General features: G+C 35.7%; 1 protein-coding gene across 4 annotated transcripts in view; it reads right to left on the bottom strand.

The window, feature by feature from the left end:
• Positions 1 to 15,957: 15,957 nt before the first annotated feature.
• Positions 15,958 to 18,927, bottom strand: part of LOC126456881 (phosphoinositide 3-kinase adapter protein 1) — a 474,593-nt gene continuing 471,623 nt past the window's right edge. For 2 of the 4 annotated variants that reach the window (XM_050092705.1, XM_050092702.1), the window contains exon 19: positions 15,958 to 18,005. In XM_050092705.1, coding sequence (XP_049948662.1) covers positions 17,722 to 18,005 — 284 coding nt within the window. In that variant the 3' untranslated portion in view covers positions 15,958 to 17,721. The remainder of the gene's footprint in view (positions 18,006 to 18,927) is intronic. The other 2 variants (XM_050092703.1, XM_050092704.1) reach the window with 2 other exon arrangements.

Below are 18,927 nucleotides of genomic sequence, written 5' to 3' on the forward strand. Positions count from 1 at the left end.
CTTGCACGTGTCGTTTGGTGATGATCGTGTGCTCAGCCGCCACTTTCGCCATGCTTGGCCTCGCAGGCCCCCAGACCTCAGTCCGTGCGATTATTGGCTTTGGGGTTACCTGAAGTCACAAGTGTATTGTGATCGACCGACATCTCTAGGGATGCTGAAAGACAACATCCGACGCCAGTGCCTCACCATAACTCTGGACATGCTTTACAGTGCTCTTCACAACATTATTCCTTGACTACTGCTATTGTTGAGGAATGATGGTGGACATATTGATCATTTCCTGCAAACAACATCATCTTTGCTTTGTCTTACTTTGTTATGCTAATTATTGCTATTTTGATCAGATGAATCACCTTCTGTCGGACCTTTTTAGAACTTTTGTATTTTTTGGTTATAATAAAAGTCCATGTCATTCTAAGCATGTGTGCCAATTTGTACCTTTCTATCTACATTATTTCGTGATTTATTCAGTTTTCAAATTTATACTGACTTTTTGATCACCCGGTATTGATATGATTATGGATGTGAATAATAACTGAGTCAGCACTTTTATTATGAGGTACGTGTTTTCCATGCTGGTCTCATAAAGAGCTTGTCTTTGCTTGGGCTATGGCTCGATGCACCCTGCTGCCAGAAATCTGTAGTCTTTAGTTAAGTTTCTTTGCACGCCTTCACATCATTTCCATCCACACTAAGAATATAATAATTCCTAGAAAACTTCTTCTTCTCAGTTTTAGAATGCTTCCTTTTGATGGGAATATTTTTACTGAACCATATATTATTGATGTCTGCACATCTCCCAAGACCCACTTCCATAAAATGTGTCACAAAACTTTCTTTTCTCCTTCCAATTTATTTTTTGCCAGCATTTTTGTCCACATGAACAATTACAATCAACAAATGTCTTTCCTGGGACAGTCTCCCTCTTACTGTTAACATAAGATTCCCCACTATTTCGCTTCTTCTTCCTTGAGATTTTCTTCCATTGTACTCTGTTTCCTTTTTTTCTTTTATTGCCAGAAATTTCATGTTCGTCTGAAAAGCAAATTACTTAGATCTACAATTTCTTTTTCAAAACTGATTTATTAAGAATGCCAATCATGAGACCAAGTTACGATATTCCATTTCATTACTTTGGTAGCTGAAAGAATATGCGAAATACGATTCTTTCAGGAACTATTCTGCCAGAGTGAACCATCTCCACATTAAATTGTATTTCCCGCCCTAAATAAAGAGGTATTTCTTTCCACGGAGTCAATTTTTCTCTCCCCCCATTATTTATGGCAGCACTGGCCGAAACTTCGACTTACACTCACTATTGATTGTGCAGTGACCTTAGATTTACTACTTGTCGTCATGGTTCATTCTGGAATGTGAAGTAAACAACATAACCTCCAATTAATGAGTTTATTCTATAAACTAAAGTATCACTAGTTATTAAAATCCACTTACCATTTGATGATTGAGAGGCACCATCACTAGTTTCATATACATCAGAAGAACTAGAACTAAAAGACTCGTCTTTACAATTATCATTGTTTTCTGCCACTGAGTGGGAACGTGCGCCTGAGCAATATACCGCAGTAGCCATCTTGTGATGCCGCATGTTTCACTTTGGAATAAGAGAATGAATAGTACCAACCTGCTGCCAAAGAAATCCCTTGCTACAGTAACGAAACGAGGCAAGTTGTCAGATAGTTCATTTTGTCATAAGACAAAATGAAACTCTATCATTTTAAAATGGTGAAGAACTCAATTTATTTTTTAATGTCGCTTAGTTCATTCTGTCATAAGACCACTCAAGTAGATTTTGCTTTTTGAATATTGACAGTGTAGTCAAAAGAAGAAACCTTGGTTGACCTCTCCTCTCACCTGCCCCACCCAACAACAATTGTTTTACAGTATCCAAAATTTAAAAATAAGTAATTAAGGCACTTTTTAAAGCAGTAGATGACTTTGATATGATGGTATGGAATAGTAGATGGCTCTGTGGTTGCCTACCCCTGTCCTATAGGACCACAGATTAGATTAGATTAGATTAGATTAGATTAATACTAGTTCCATGGATCATGAATACGATATTTCGTAATGATGTGGAACGAGTCGAATTTTCCAATACATGACATAATTAGGTTAATTTAACAACATACTTAAGTTAATATAACAACTTTATTTTTTTGTGTTTTTTTCTTTATTTTTTATTTTTATTTTTTTTTTTTTTTTCTTCTTCTTAATTTATATCTAAAAATTCCTCTATGGAGTAGAAGGAGTTGTCATTCAGAAATTCTTTTAACTTCTTCTTAAATACTTGTTGCTTATCTGTCAGACTTTTGATACTATTTGGTAAGTGACCAAAGACTTTAGTGCCAGTATAATTCACCCCTTTCTGTGCCAAAGTTAGATTTAATCTTGAATAGTGAAGATCGTCCTTTCTCCTAGTATTGTAGTTATGCACACTGCTATTACTTTTGAATTGGGTTTGGTTGTTAATAACAAATTTCATAAGAGAGTATATATACTGAGAAGCTACTGTGAATATCCCTAGATCCTTAAATAAATGTCTGCAGGATGATCTTGGGTGGACTCCAGCTATTAGATTAGATTAGATTAGATTAGATTTACTTTCATTCCAATTGATCCGTAGTGAGGAGGTCCTCCTGGATGTGGAACATGTCAGAAAAACAACAATACATGACAAATATTTACAACTAAAACAAATAAAGTAATGTACCATTCCACAGGTCCCAAGTGGAATGATCGTCATTTTTAATGAACACTAAGAGTCATTTTACAAATACTAATGCACTGAATTTAAAATAAAAAACGTTTTTTTATTTATTTATAAGGTAATAAACATGTAATACAACTACTGTAATACTTATTTACAATGAACACATTACTGCACTGAAATGGTGCAGAAGTTAGATTATACTTACACACACACACACACACACACACACAAATTTTCAGTGAACACATTACTGCACTGAAATTGTGCAGAAGTTATGTTGTACTTATATACAAATCAGTTGGTTTTACTAAGAAATTCATCAATGGAGTAGAAGGAGTTGGCCACCAATAAATCCTTTAGGCTTCTCTTAAACTGAATTTCATTGGTTGTTAAGCTTTTTATGGCTGCTGGCAAGTTATTGAAAATGTGTGTTCCTGAATAATGCACACCTTTTTGTACAAGACTAAGTGACTTTAAATTCTTGTGAAGATTATTCTTATTTCTAGTATTGATTCCATGAATTGAGCTGTTGGTTTGAAAAAGTGATATATTTTTAATGACAAATTTCATTAAGGAATAAATATACTGGGAAGCTGTAGTTAGTATCCCTAGTTCCCTAAACAGGCTTCTGCAGGATGTTCTTGAGTTCACACCACATATAATTCTTACTGCACGTTTTTGTGCCCAGAAAACTTTAGCTTGGCTTGATGAATTACCCCAAAAAATAATCCCATATGACATTATGGAATGAAAGTAAGCATAGTATACCAGCTTTTTCATTTTACAAGTTCTGAACTGCATGTAGTGTGTTTTTTCAAAGTTTAGTGACAAAGAATTGGCTAGGAACCAGTGATTAATGTCCACAAATATTTTATTGGGTGATCTTTCTAAGACTACACTTGATTTGCTATTTATTGCAATGTTTGTATCATCGGCAAACAAAACAAACTTGGCATCTGGTAATGTTACTGATGAAAGGTCATTGATATACACAAGAAAAAGTAAGGGCCCCAAAATGGAACCTTGTGGGACCCCACATGTAATTAGTTCCCAGTTGGATGATGCCTGATAGACATGTATCAAGCTCTTTCCTAATAACACCCTTTGTTTCCTGCCAGAGATATAAGATTTGAACCATTTTGCAGCATTTCCTGTTACACTATAATATTCTAGTTTACTTAAAAGGATATTGTGATTTACACAGTCAAATGCCTTTGATAGATCACAAAATAAACCAGTTGCCTGCAATTTTTTGTCTAATGAATTAAGCACATTTTCACTGTAAGTGAAGATAGCCTTCTCAATATCAGAACCTTTTAGAAATCCAAACTGTGACTTTGACAGTATGTTATTTGAGATAAGATGGTTATAAAGACGACAGTACATTACTTTTTCGAAAATTTTTGAGAATGCTGGTAACAGTGAATTATTCTGATTACACGCTTTTGTGCAATAAATACTTTATTCCTCAGTGATGAATTACCACAAAATATGACGCCATATGAAAGCAATGAGTGAAAATAGGCGTAGTAAGCTAATTTACTAAGATGTTTATCACCAAAATTTGCAATGACCCTTATTGCATAAGTAGCTGAACTCAAACGTTTCAGCAGATCATCAATGTGTTTCTTCCAATTTAATCTCTCATCAATGGACATACCTAAAAATTTGGAATATTCTACCTTAGCTATATGCTTCTGATTAAGGTCTATATTTATTAATGGCGTCATACCATTCACTGTACGGAACTGTATGTACTGTGTCTTATCAAAATTCAGTGAGAGTCCGTTTACAAGGAACCACTTAGTAATTTTCCGAAAGACAGTATTGACAATTTCATCAGTTAATTCTTGTTTCTCAGGTGTGATTACTATACTTGTATCATCAGCAAAGAGAACTAACTTTGCCTCTTCATGAATATAGAATGGCAAGTCATTAATATATAATAAGAACAACAAAGGACCCAAGACTGACCCTTGTGGAACCCCATTCTTGATAGTTCCCCAGTTTGAGGAATGTGCTGATCTTTGCATGTTACAAGAACTACTTATTTCAACTTTCTGCACTCTTCCAGTTAGGTATGAATTAAACCATTGTTGTTCGCCTGTCAGTCGATCTATTAAGTGCCCTTTCTCTCAGGACGGACACAGGTATAAATTTGAAATTTATGTCCAATATTATGGCTTACAGTTCCTTGACACTGTAAAAATTTTAAGCACCTAAGTCAATGCAGTCAAAAGACTTGGCCATTCAGGTGACATATTTTGTCACAAACTCACTCGTCAAAACCTGATGTTTACTTCCTGTGTTGCATGACATTCACGAACATAACTTATCCCAACTTCTTCTGTTTGAGTCTTCAGAATTAGAATGTGTATTAACTCACCTCTTTTAAGGCAGCACTCCCATAAAAACAATTTACCAGTAAAATAATTTCCTTCAGATATCATATCAGCATTCTATTTGTCATTACCTTGAAATTTAAAATTGAGCTCAGTAAGTTTTTTTGTTATATCAGTTAAGAAAGTAAAATTAGTAAGACACAGAGGAGCTTCAGTACAAGGTAAATGACCATTCTCTTCTAGTTCTTGCAAAAACAGTTTGCTTACCTGTAAAAGATTCTGTAAACAGTGAAGTACTTTTCCCTTACTGAGCCAAGTAAATTTCCATATTTCAGTTCCAGCTCATGTGCCAATCTTTGAGGGGTCTTCTTTGAAGAAAGTGAGACCTAATTATATTTACTTCTTTCACAACAGTTTTCATAGTTTCATTCATTAAAAACATTCCACACAGAGACTGCTGTGCTCCCTCTTCAGCACTGAGCAAAAAACCATTTTTATAACCTATTAAGACTTGAGCTACATATGGGGTAATGCTTACAAGTTTGTGGACAGGTGTTTTCTCAGACAGGATGAACTGCTTCACAGCAAAAAACGTGTCTCCATCTCCACCTTAAAGCCCTTTCGAAGACATCATTTTCAGTTATTAAAAATCGTCCTTACAAAAACTGCCAACTTAACAGTGTCTGTTGTATCATTGAGCTCATATAATTGCATTGAAGAGTTGCAGGGCTTTGATGACAGCCACTATTCCAGATTTGTTTTTGAAATTGTGAAACAACTCATTGGCAACTTCTCGAAATGCTTTTTTTATGAATTCACCATCTTCAAAGGGTTTCCTCCTTTTTGTCAATAAATTCAAAACACAATAAGTAGCAAGAATGGCAGCAACAGTTTTGTCTACTGGTTTTGTGAACAGATTTTGCTGAGAATTTATTTGATTTTTAAGTTTTTTGTTCCTTTATCATTTCAGAGTACAAAGGAAACTACGTACTCACACTTGGATGCACAGTTTTGAGATATCTCTTAGCATTTGCCTTTTTCACAAATGTAATAGCAGCTTGGCACAATAAACAAATGCATGTACCACTTCTTTCTGTTATGAAGAATTCATGTTCCCAATCAGAATGAAAATGGTAAGTTTTATGTTTTTAATAGACAACTCATTGTGTGTGGAGCTGCATTATGTATTATTTTCTTCACACAAGATCATGTTTGAAGATTGTAGTAACAAAATCTCCCCAATGACCAAACACAAAATTTCAGATAATACTCACTTATTTGTGGTGAATTGTGATGATGATCTCAAAAAGTATGTCAGCATCTGTGCACACTCAGTCCTGACCACACACAAACTATTTACAAAGTTCTGCCTATATTTGTTCCACATACTATTGCACAGTTGGTAGTGCACCATAATGGTATGAAACTCACAGATTTCCCTTTTTTTTGCTATGAAGGTACTTATCCTATGAAAAAAAATATGTATCCACAGGATTGTAACCATTACTACGAATATAGCGCCAGCCTTGAGAGGTTCTAAAAATGGTTTTCTTGCTCAGTGCTGAAGAGATGAAAGTTTTCTGTAGTTTTACTTTACACCAGTAGTTTCTGTGTGAAAGATTTCTAAATTTAAGAGAAACTATGAAAACTGTTGTGAAGAATGTGAATAAAATTAGGTCTCACTCTCTTCAAAGAAGACTTTTAAATATTTGGCACGTGAATGGGAACTGCAATATGGAAATTTATTTTTCCATATTAAAGTATGTTACCTCAGTAAGGGAAAAGTACTTCAACATTTCCAGAATCTTTACCAGTTATCAAACAGTTTTTGCAAGAAGTAAAAGAGAATAGTGAGCTATCATATATGGAACATCCTCTCTGTCATATGAATTTTGTTTTCTTAATTGACTTAACAGAAAAACTTACTGAGCTTAATGTGAAATTTCAAGGTAAAGACAAAGATATTGCTAATATATGTGAAGTAAATTCTTTTACTGATAAATTGTTAATGGGGGTGCAACCTTAAAAAGAGGTGAGTGACAATATTTTCCAATTCTGAAGCTCGTATAGAAGAAACTGAGAACTTATGCTAGTGAATGTCAAGCAACAATGACCTCCAGTTTGAGGAATGATTTCAATGAACAGTTTTCAGATTTCAGAAAGACTTCAGTAGTAATCACGTTTCTATCTTTCCCTTGTGCTAACCTTGAACTACTGAATATATCTTCTTCTACATGTACATCTACATAGATACTCCAACAGTGCACGCCAGAGGGTAGCCCATACCACTACTAGTCATTTCCTTTCCTGTCCCACTCACAAACAGAATGAGGGAAAGACAACTATGTGTATGCCTCTGTATAAGCCCTAATTTGTTGATCTTATCTTTGTGATCCTTACGTGCAATGTATGTTGGCAGCAGTAGAATCATTCAGCAGTCAGCTTCAAATGCCAGTTCTCTAAATTTTCCCAGTGATGTTTCTCAAAAAGAACATTGTCTTCCCTCCAGAGATTCCCATCTGAGTTCCTGTAGAACTTACGTGTTGTTCGAACCTTCTGATAACAAATCTAGCATCCCACCTCTGAACTGCTTTGATATGTTCCTTCAGTCTGACCTGGTACAGATCCCAGACACTCAAGCAGTACTGAAGGACAGGTCACATCATCTTCCTATATGCAGTCTCCTTTACAGGTGAACCACTCTTTCCCAAAATTGTCCCAATAAACCAAAGTTGCCCACCCACAGTTCTCACTTGCTTGTTCCATCTCATATCACTTTGCAATGTTATGCCAAGATATTTAAATGGCTTGAGTGCATCAAGCAGCGTATTAGTAATACTGTATCTGAACATTACAAGTTTGATCTTCATACTCATCTGCATTAACTTACATTTTCCCACATTTAGGGCTAGCTGCCATTTGTCACACCAACTGGAAACTTTGTCTAAGTCATCTTGTATCTTCCTACAGTCTGTCAACTTCAACACCTTACAATACACTACAGCATCATCAGCAAACAAACACAGATTGCTGCCCATCCTGCCTACCCAAATCATTTATTTATATTGAGAAAATAGTGATACTGTCACACTTGCCCGGGGCATTCCTGACAATACCTTTGTCTCTGATGAACACTCCCCAACAAAGACAACATACTGGGTTCTATTATTTAAGAAGTCTTCAAGCCACTCACATATCTGTGAACTTATTCCCATATGCTCATACTATCGTTAACTATCTGCAATGGAGCACCATGTCAAATGCTTCCTGGAACTCTAGAAATATGGAAGGTGCCTGTTGGCCTTCATCCATAGTTTGCAGGATATCATGTGAGAAATGGACAAGCAGAATTTCGCATGAATGATTTTCTATAAAACCATGCTGATTTGTGGCCATAAGCTTTTCACTCTCAAGAAAATTTATTATATTTGAACTGAGAATATGTTCAAGGATGTTGTGGCACACAGTATTTAGGGATATTGGTCTATAATTTTATGGATTCGTTATTTTACCCTTGTTATATACTGGCGTCACCTGCAGCTTCTAATGTTTTAACAACTTAAAAGTGTGAGTATGGATCTGGGTTATATTGGCTTATTCTCCCAAACCACCTTCCACATCTTTACAAGGTGACTTACTTGGAATTTGCAGCCACTCTTTTTTACTGAATACCTGACTGTTGGAAACCCTCTTGACTTCTCCATTGAATAATGCTAGGTAAAGGAATTTTTAGACTCTTTCTACTTTTGAAATAAGTAGACATACAAACTTTACTTTTCATCAACTAATGATGTATTTGACCTCCATACACAGTAAAAATCTCACTTTCCACATGAATATGAAACTTCCTGTAAGTCTCTTGTACAGTCAGATGTTAGAATCAAATTGAATTACAGTGAAAAGAAAGTAGGCTAGGATACCATGACCTTTCTTAACATGAATCATAAAATGAGTCTTGCCTCTAACAAGGTTGCATCAAGAGTCGACAAGAGTACTTTTTCAACTGTTCTTGTTTTAAGAACAATAGTCAGGGACATAATAAGCACAGAGCTGCATATAAACTCCATGGTTCTTCCTTACACACTCACTAAAACATCTATGGATTACCCGATAGGTACTTCCCGGTGCCGTCCGACCAGTACGTCTGCTTTCTTCCCGCGACTGATTTTAAACCTACACACACAAACATGTGATGCGCAGTAGGTAGGATTCTACCATCCCAAACTCATATCCAGAATATCGTGAGTTCAAGACGGTAGAAGGCTGAGTGGTTCTAGAATTTACACAGAATTTCTCGAATCACTACAAGCTTTTTCCAGTCACCTGGGACTTTGTGCTGGGCAATAGATTCGTGATACATACAGCTTAGGTAAGGGGACCAATGCCATACAGTACTCTTTGTAAAACTGAATTGGAATTCCATCCAGCCCTGAAGATTTATTTACTCTCAAATCTTTCAGTTGTTTCTCTACCCCAGGGGTACTCATTACTATGTTGTCCACATGAGAGTCTGTCTGATGGTCATATGATGGTATGTTTATACGATTTTCCTGTCTGAACGATTACTTGAATGTGAAATTTAAAACTTCATCTTTTGTTTTGCTATCTCCAACTGCCACACCAGACTGGTCAACAGTGGAATGGATGGAAGCCTTAGGCCCACTTAGCAATTTTACATAAAAGCAGAATTTCCTCAAGTCCTCTGCCAGATCGTTTGCTAAGGGGTGACAGTAGTAGTCGTTGTATGCTTCGCACATAAATCTTTCCACAGACGCCAACCTTCGCTTGCTGTCATTTGTGCATTCAATTTGAACTGAGAGTGCAACAGCCTCTGCTTCCTCATCATCCTCCAAATTTCATTATTAAACCATGGTGAGTCTTTTCCATCCTTTATTCACTTACTATGCACATAACTCTCCAGATCATGATTTACACTCTGCTTAAACTTTGCCCACAATTCCATCCATCTTACTGGAGCTAAGTGATTGCCAATTCACTGTCTAAGTGAGGTACTAATAACTGCTTATCTACTCTATCTAACTGAAACACTCTCCTGGCCTTCTTGACTGATTTAGGAACTTTTGTAATCATAGTTGCTATAATGACATAATGATCGTTAATCACCATTTCTATACTGATATTGTCAATAAGGTCCAGCCCATTTATAGCTACAAGACCTAAGATATTTCCCTTGTGCTTGGGCTGCCGAGTTAGCTGGACTCCAATTTTTGACTCAGTGTAACAATTTACACACCAAATATCAAGAACACTGTTAACAGAACATCTACCCAAGTTACATATTAAATGTAAGATAATTCTTGTTTTATGAGTATAAGAATATATTTTTAAGTATTATGAAATAAAACTCTTATGTTTTGAACAACTAGTGAACATATAAAACTTATTCTTGAACAGTTGTTTTACAGTATCTGAAAACTAAAATTATCATATTTTTAAAAGCAGTAGACCACTTTGATAGGTTGGCATTGAATAATAGATCATGATTGCTTCATGGTTGCCTACCCCTACAATAATGCATGAAGACAAATGAAATAATGTGGCAGTGGGTGTAAGTGCAGGTGGTGGCTGATTGAACTATGCAAGAAACATGATTAGTTACAACTGACACAGTTTTAGAGGTTCAAGATAGATTTTGGTGCCAGTTCTATGTGCTTCCCAACAAATGAAAGAAAACTGTTTCAAACAATTGCACATTTTCAGTGTGTAGTGTCACTATCTAGTTTTAGTAGAACTTGGAGCAATTTTAAGCTGCCACAGTTTAGCACTGTGTCACATTACTGCTGGGTAGTAGGCATAGTGTCACAACATGTTAGTCAGAATGACATGTACATGAATGGATTATGAGAAGGGCCAGCCATGCTCAGCAGAAAACTGTGCTGCACAGCATCTGCCTGAATAGTTTCTAGGGTCCTTTACGTTTTAGTCAGTACTTAAATCAGTTTATACAGTTTCTGTTTTTACCATCAGCGAGAAGCATGTGACATGCCGTAGGATAGTTAGTTCCAGGGTGTGGGGTGATGGGTGCTGTAGTTTCTTTCATTGGGGCGAATGTAGTGGCATGGGAAATGGACACATAAATTAGGCTCACCAGAGGTATTGTAGGATCTGCAGTAGAGATACGAAAATACTGGAACAGGAAGGGAAAATTGCAGCTCTTCAAGCTGACTTAGATAAGGCAAGGGAGGATCTGGACAGGTTAAAGAGGGAGAAGGGTGAACAGAGGTGGGAAGTGGTAACAGGCAATAGGGGGAACAGGCAAAGGAGAGCATCAGACAGCTTTGTCATAAATCTTGAAAATAGATTTGACCCGTTGCCTCAATCAGAATCGGATGAGCCTCGTGTAGCTGAAGCTGTAGAAAGGGCACAACAAGCTTTCAAGGACTTGAAAAAGGTAGGGAAATTTGTGAAGAGAAAGAAAGATCTGTTTTTAGGTAGTTCTCATGGTAGAGGTTTTGGCAAACTACTGCAGGAAAATCTAGGTCCAGAGTACCAAGTCACAAACTTTTTCAAGCCTAGTGTAGATCTGGGTCAGGTACCAGAGGATGTAGGTTCTTTATGCAAGGATTTCACAATGGAGGATTCTGTGGTTATAGTGGATGGTCCGGGAAATAGCATTGACAGAGACTCTGAATATTCCATAGAGAGTGACCTGCTGAAGATAGCATCAGCAACGAATCATACTAGTGTGGGATTTGTGTCTGTGTTGAGACGCCATGATCAGCCTCATTTGAACTCTTCCATCGGGAGGGTGAACTTGGAGTTGGAGTGGCTGCTTAGGACTGATACAGGGTCCCATATTGGTTTGATTCCTGTGGATGCTATCGATAGGTGTGATTACACTAGGCATGGCCTTCACCTCAATAGGAAAGCGGAGGGAAAACTGTCTGGGTTGGTTGCAGAAACCTTAAGGGGGGACACTGTCACAAGTGGTAAAATACCAGTGGTCACAGGTATCAGAGGGATGCCTTTTTTAGGATAGGGAAGGGGGAAAGAAAACGAATTTTAAGAGAAATTGGCAGACACACTCAGTTTGAGAAAACAGATGAACAGGAGTCAGATTTTAGCAGACAGCCTCCATTTAAACAATGTTTAACAGAAAGTAATCATAAACTGCCAGTTCATCTTCACCAAAGCAGTTATAATCACATTAGTATGCAGTATCAGTTATCTTTATTACACCAGAACATTCCGGGACTCAGAAATAAAGTTGATGAACTACTCATTTGCATTGATGAAATGAATTCAACTAACCAAATTGACATAATCTACCTCTCTGAACATCAAGTGACCACTGGTATGGATATGTTAGACATTTCAGGATTTAAGCTAGCTTCCTACTTCTGCAGAGTAGATATGGATGGAGGAGGAGTTGCCACATTTATTAAAAACTGCCATAAATTCAAGAAAATTGGCATTAATAAATTCTGTTTAGAGCAGCATCTAGAAGCACATGCAACAGAAGTAGAGTTCCATAACAGATCCTATATAATAGTAACTATTTACCGAGCACCTGCAGAAAATTATAATCTATTCATAAATCATCTATAAGCTCTTTTGGATTATTTAACAGGAAGAAACAAAGAAATTTTGATTGCTGGTGACCTTAATACAGATTTTCTAATGCAATCTTCCAGTAAACATTTACTGCAGTTATTAATGTTGTCTTTCAATCTAACTCACACTCTAAGCTTTCCAACTAGGATCACTAAATCCTCAAGGACAGTCATTGATAACATTTTTATAGACAAATCAAAGGAACAAAATCATATCATAAAACCTGTAATGACATGCAGCTCCTTGTTTTAGATGTAAATTCTAAGCAGATTATCAAGACTGCTAAATCTGAGTACAGGAGAGTAGTCAATCAACCAAAAATTGAGTGTTTTAGAAAACTGCTCAAAGATATGAACTGGAAAGATGTTTATAGTGCTCATGACATGAATGAAAAAGATAGCACATTCATGAACAATGTCAGTACCATGTTTGAAAACTGATTTCCTCTAAAAGTTACTCAAATTAAACATAAGTCTATAATAAAACCATGGATTACACAAGGAATAAAGATTTCCTGTAAGACAAAAAGGAAAATGTATCTGTCGACCAAGAATAGCGCCAATGCTGATGATTTAGCTAAATACAAGGAATACTGTAAAACATTAAAAAAAGTAATTCAGACATCTAAACAAATGCACTATGAGAAGAAGATAGTAATGTCAGGGAACAAAATAAAAACAATATGGGATATAGTGAAAGAGGAGACTGGTAGAACCAGAAAGGATCAAATAGCGTTAAAGGTAGATGACACATTAGCAACCAATGGGCATAGTGTGGAAAATCTATTTAACAAGTACTTTATATCCATTACTGATAGAATGGGATTGTCAGGATCAGTAAATAATGCCCTTAAATATCTGAAACTAGCCTTTACAAATAGCTTCAGGCACATGAATATGTCACTCACTTCACCAAAAGAAATAACTTCCATAATAAAAATCTTTAAAAACAAATCATTCTAACGGTTATGGTGAAATATCAGCAAAGTTAATTAAGGCATGTTCTTGTGAGTTTAGTACAATTCTAAGTTACTTATGTAACCAGTCAATTATAACTGGGACATTTCCTAACTGGCTAAAATATGCAGATGTTAAGCCTCTATTCAAGAAAGGGGATAAAGAGATACCATCAAACTACAGACCGATTTCAGTTTTGCCAGCATTCTCAAAAATTTTAGAAAAAGTAATGTACAGGCAGCTTCTCAACCATCTGACCACAAATGACATATTATCAAGAACACAGTTTTGATTTCTGAAGAGTTCTGATATCGAGAAGGCTATTTACACCTACAGTGAAAATGTACTTAATTCATTAAATAACAAATTACAAGCAGCAGGTATTTCCTGTGATTTGTGCGAACCACAACATTCTTTTAAATAAATTAGAATTCTGTGGTGTCATGGGCAGTGCTGCAAAATGGTTCAAGTCATACCTCGCTAACAGGAAACAAAGGGTGTCTGTGCAAGGGACTAGTGAATTAAGTCATCAGTCATCATCAGAATGGGAAGAAATTACATGTGGTGTCCCACAAGGATCCATCTTAGGGCCATTGCTTTTTCTTGTGTACATTAATTATCTCTCATCAGTTACACTGCTAGAAGCAGAGTTCATTTTGTTTGCAGATGACACAAGTAATGCAATAAATAGTATGTCGAGTGTAGTTCTACAAAGATCTGCTAATGATATTTCCATGGATATTAATAAATAGTTTAAAGCCAACTCACTGACATTAAACTTCGAAAAGACTCACTATATGCATTTTAGAACCTGTAAGAGGTTTCCACCCAGCATATGCATAAAGTATGAAGAAGAGCTGATAGAAGATTTTGACAGTCTTAAATTCCTGGGATTACAACTTGACAATAAATTTAGTTGGGAGGAGAACACCACAGAATTGCAGAAACACCTTAACAAATCTGTATTTGCAATTCGAGTGTTAGCAGACATAGGCGACATAAAAATGAAAAAGCTTGCATACTTTGCCTACTTTCATTCCATAATGTCATATGGTATAATATTCTGGGGTAACTCTTCAGGTCAAACAAAAGTTTTCAGAGTCCAATTGTGCGCAATAGGTATTACTTGTGCAGTAAATTCACAGACGTCCTGTAGAAACGTCTTCAAAGAACTGGGTATCCTAACTACTGCCTCTCAGTATATTTACTCCTTAATGAAATTTGTCCTAAATAATATATCTCTTTTTCCAACAAACAGCTCAGTTCATACATACAATACCAGGGACAAAAATGATCTGCACATGGACTTGAAAGCACTTACTTTAGTTCAAAAAGGGTCCACTACTCAGGAACACTCATATCTTCAATAATTTGCCAGCAAACATAAAGAATTTAGTTACAAATAAAGATCAGTTTAAAAGGAGCCTGAAAGACTTACTAGTGGCCAACTCCTTCTACTCCATTGACAAATTTTTTAATAGAAACAAATGATGTATATATTCATACTATTAGTATTGTTATTTCAGATTAAAAAAAAGACATGTTCCGCATCCACGAGGATGTCCTCAGCACAGATCTGTTGAACGAAAAACTAATCTAATCTAATCTAAGCAGTAATAGTTGGAATGGGCAGGACGCTGTCACCACACGAGGGCAAAATACTTGTTACAAGCTATGTGACTGAACGTGGAGTTTTAGTTAACAAATGCACACTGGAGCCATATAAACAGTAGAAGATTTTGAGGCAGAGGTATTCAGAATCCAGCAGCACCTCCATCATGCTAGGGCCACACCAGACAACAAGATGACTGGGCATCACCAGGTGCAGACATGGGTTTGAGACAAGGCAGGTCAGCCACCTCCTGAGCTGAGTCTCCTTGTGGGACCTGGCAGGCAAGACACCACAGTGCTGCTTGTAAAGTTTTCTAATCTGATTTTCTCAAGTAATTAATTATTCTATTGACTGATTGAATAAACATTAAGACACAGCTTAAGTTTAAATTAAATTTTAATCCTTTATGAACTGTTAGATTTTGTTTAATCAGATTAGATTCAACTTTCTACAGACGTTACAAGATGTTTAGGATCTATAACTGACTCAGATTTTCTATCTTTTGAAATCTTCTGAACCACTTAATGTCTGCAGTATTAGATTGGAAAACATTATTATAGCTTATCTTCAAGAGAAGGGAATACGAATATACAATGATCAATAAAGGGACAGAAGTCATTTTGCAGAAAAAAGATTATTCATTTATAAAAATATAAAGCGTGGGCAGATGAAGGAACAGATTGGAGAAAAAAATGGAGCTGCAGCTTAAGAGAATTAAAAAGTTATTCTGAGATTATACTGATGTGCAAGAGGGTAGAGGGAGAATACAAACAGTGTGAGAAGTGTAGATAAAATTTTGAAAGAATATTTTATGGCAGTTTGAACACTAATAACAAATAAATATGAGCTGCCCACAAAAACAATGAAAATTCAATGTGTTTCTGAAATTTTCCCATCACTCTTCTTTCTATAACACAACAACACTTGTCCTCTCTTGTCACTCTGACAGCACACAGCAATATGCATTCAGAAACTATCTATGAACTCTCTGTACTTCCAAACATTATCATAATGTACAGTGATTTTCATCAAAAAAGTTTTTTCTTTTTGTATTTTATTATTTCAATTAGGCACAAATATCAAATATCAAATTCACATTACATACATACACGAACAGCACACTGACATTACTACAAATATCTCACAGAAATACAATCTCAAATTATGCTGGTAGAGTTCATTTTTACTCAGGCTTTTATACAAGCAGATGGTGGGATCTGACAATATATTTGTATGGAAAATAACTCAATTCACTGATAAACAGGCAAATATTTGTATAACTCAGTATAAAAATAACTTAAATTATACAGTTATTTTGAGATGAGTGGATTCAGATTTATTTTCACACAATTAAACCTAAATTTCCTATTAAACAATTCCACATTCACTGTAAATGATGACACATTATAAAGTACAAAGCTGCTATCCACAACAGTCCATAAAAATGAGCCACATGAAAAATGGATTTGAAGTAATGATGATGTACATTTCTGCTAAACATTATTGTCAAATTTTGCACAGCTGCAAAATAATTATTTCACTGTAGTAGTTCTTGTTCCCACCAGAGTAACAGCCTCTGACCCTAGCATCATTATACACACCAGCTCTGAGCTTGGGAAAGTTACATAAAAGTAATGCTTCATGCATTTATAAATTACATTTAATATATACAATAGAAATTTTCACAAATAATGTGAAAATTGTGCATAAAAATACCACTAAACTATTGACTATTATTTGCATAATTGGGGAAAGTCATACTTAAGTTTAATTACATAACTGTAATTAATTACATAATCAGTTTACATAAATACCTGCCTAATGTACAAAAATATGTTTCTATAAAACATTTATACAATATGCAACAACATGTACATAATATGTGGACTCAAGAGGAATGAATGTTCTACATATAACATTTATGAAAAGAAACAGAATTTCTGTACCACACAGTGTTTTAGGCCCCTCTTCTCACAAATGAACTCTCTGAATTTGAATGCACTTGAAATAAATATTACAAGATTTACTCAGCGTAAATGGAATCATTATTTTCAGTCACAAAAATACAGCAAAAATTCTATGCCTTCCAAATGTAAATTTAAATTATTCACCAACACAAGCATTTACAGCATTCACTTCAACATAGTGACACAAACAGTATGTTCAGTCTGAAATACATGCAAATTAATGTACAACAGACACTGCACAACACTCATATATCTGGAAGCAGAAGTGTAGTTCAGACTAGACAATTGTATGTTATAGTAAAATTTCCACGTCTTTTCTTTATGTAGATTCAGCTGCACAACATGGCACATTATGTCACCTTATTAAACAATCTCTTTTTGTTCCTCAAATGCTTTACTGATCTTTGATGTCCATATCTTCATTTTTTTAAGGAACTGTAAAGCAAATAGACTTTATTTGTCATGTGGTTATAGTACTGTCAGTACAAAATAGGATCCTTCCTTTTTACAGAAAAAATACCAGAAGCTTCTGAAAATTTTATGTCAAGAAATCAGTAATCTTACCTCGGGGTGGAATAGGGGGTGCAGGGTTAACGTTGTTTGAAATTTCAACATTCATGTAGTCAGGAAAGTTAGATTCAATGCCAACATGCACATTCATGTAGTCAGGTGCTGGGGAATTTGGTGTTAGTGGGGTTACAGTGTCTTTCTCATTATTTTCAGATGCCTCAATTTTCAAGTATTCTGCTTCTGTTTGGGTATCTTCAGTCTGAATGTATCCCTTCCTTCTGCTAACTGGAGACTTCAGCATAAGAGTTCGACCTGTAACCAAGTAAAGCAAACTTATTATTAGACAATACTCTTACCGTTCACTGCTGTACAGTATGCTTGGTCAATGAACAATAACACATGCTAATTATACTTTTGTGGCATTCCAATAAATGCATCACTACTCTGAAAAAGATCAAAGGTGTCAAACTTCAATGGCAAACAATAAACTATTTAAGCCTCTTTACTGAACAACGCCATGCTCATTCTAATCATCCAAGCATGTATGCAACACAAGCCACCAATATGATGTGTTCAGCTTACAACTGCACTTCAAAATTACGTAAAATGGGATGTTGGCACTACAGTATTTTATTTGACGGAGATCACTGTGAATGTCTAAGAAACATCCACTATGTTCTTATACAGTAGGCTACAGTGAAAATAAAAGTAAATAAGAACAAAGAAGGCAAGCTTGAAATAGGACAGAGTATGTGATTTAACTGTATAATCACTTCGGTATCAATTCCTTTGTTATACAGCTAAAGCTTTTGGAACTATCCTGGCTCAGTATCATAGCAGAAATTTCAACACACCATAGCACACAAATTTTTCAAGTATTCTTTCATGGATAGCAAAAACTATTTCATATATTGTTATAACCTCATGTATTGTAGAGGATTTGCAGAAGATACCTAATTTGAGGATGGTTACAAGCATACTCACCTGTCATTATTAATAAACTACATTAAGAATGAAGCATTTTGAGAGGAGATTCAACATAAATACAGTCAAACAATGTGCAGATTCCTTTCCTGTTGATCACTACCAGTACCAATGTAACTGTAAAAAGTTGTTGTACCGATTCCACTGTTTCATTGCACTGCAGTTCTTGCACATAATCTGTCTGACAGTCATTTAGTGATTAACTGATGTAGTGATCTACAACAACATATGATACTGGTGACTGGTATGC

This window comes from Schistocerca serialis, chromosome 2, assembly GCF_023864345.2.
Source record: "Schistocerca serialis cubense isolate TAMUIC-IGC-003099 chromosome 2, iqSchSeri2.2, whole genome shotgun sequence".
Taxonomy (NCBI): domain Eukaryota; kingdom Metazoa; phylum Arthropoda; class Insecta; order Orthoptera; family Acrididae; genus Schistocerca; species Schistocerca serialis.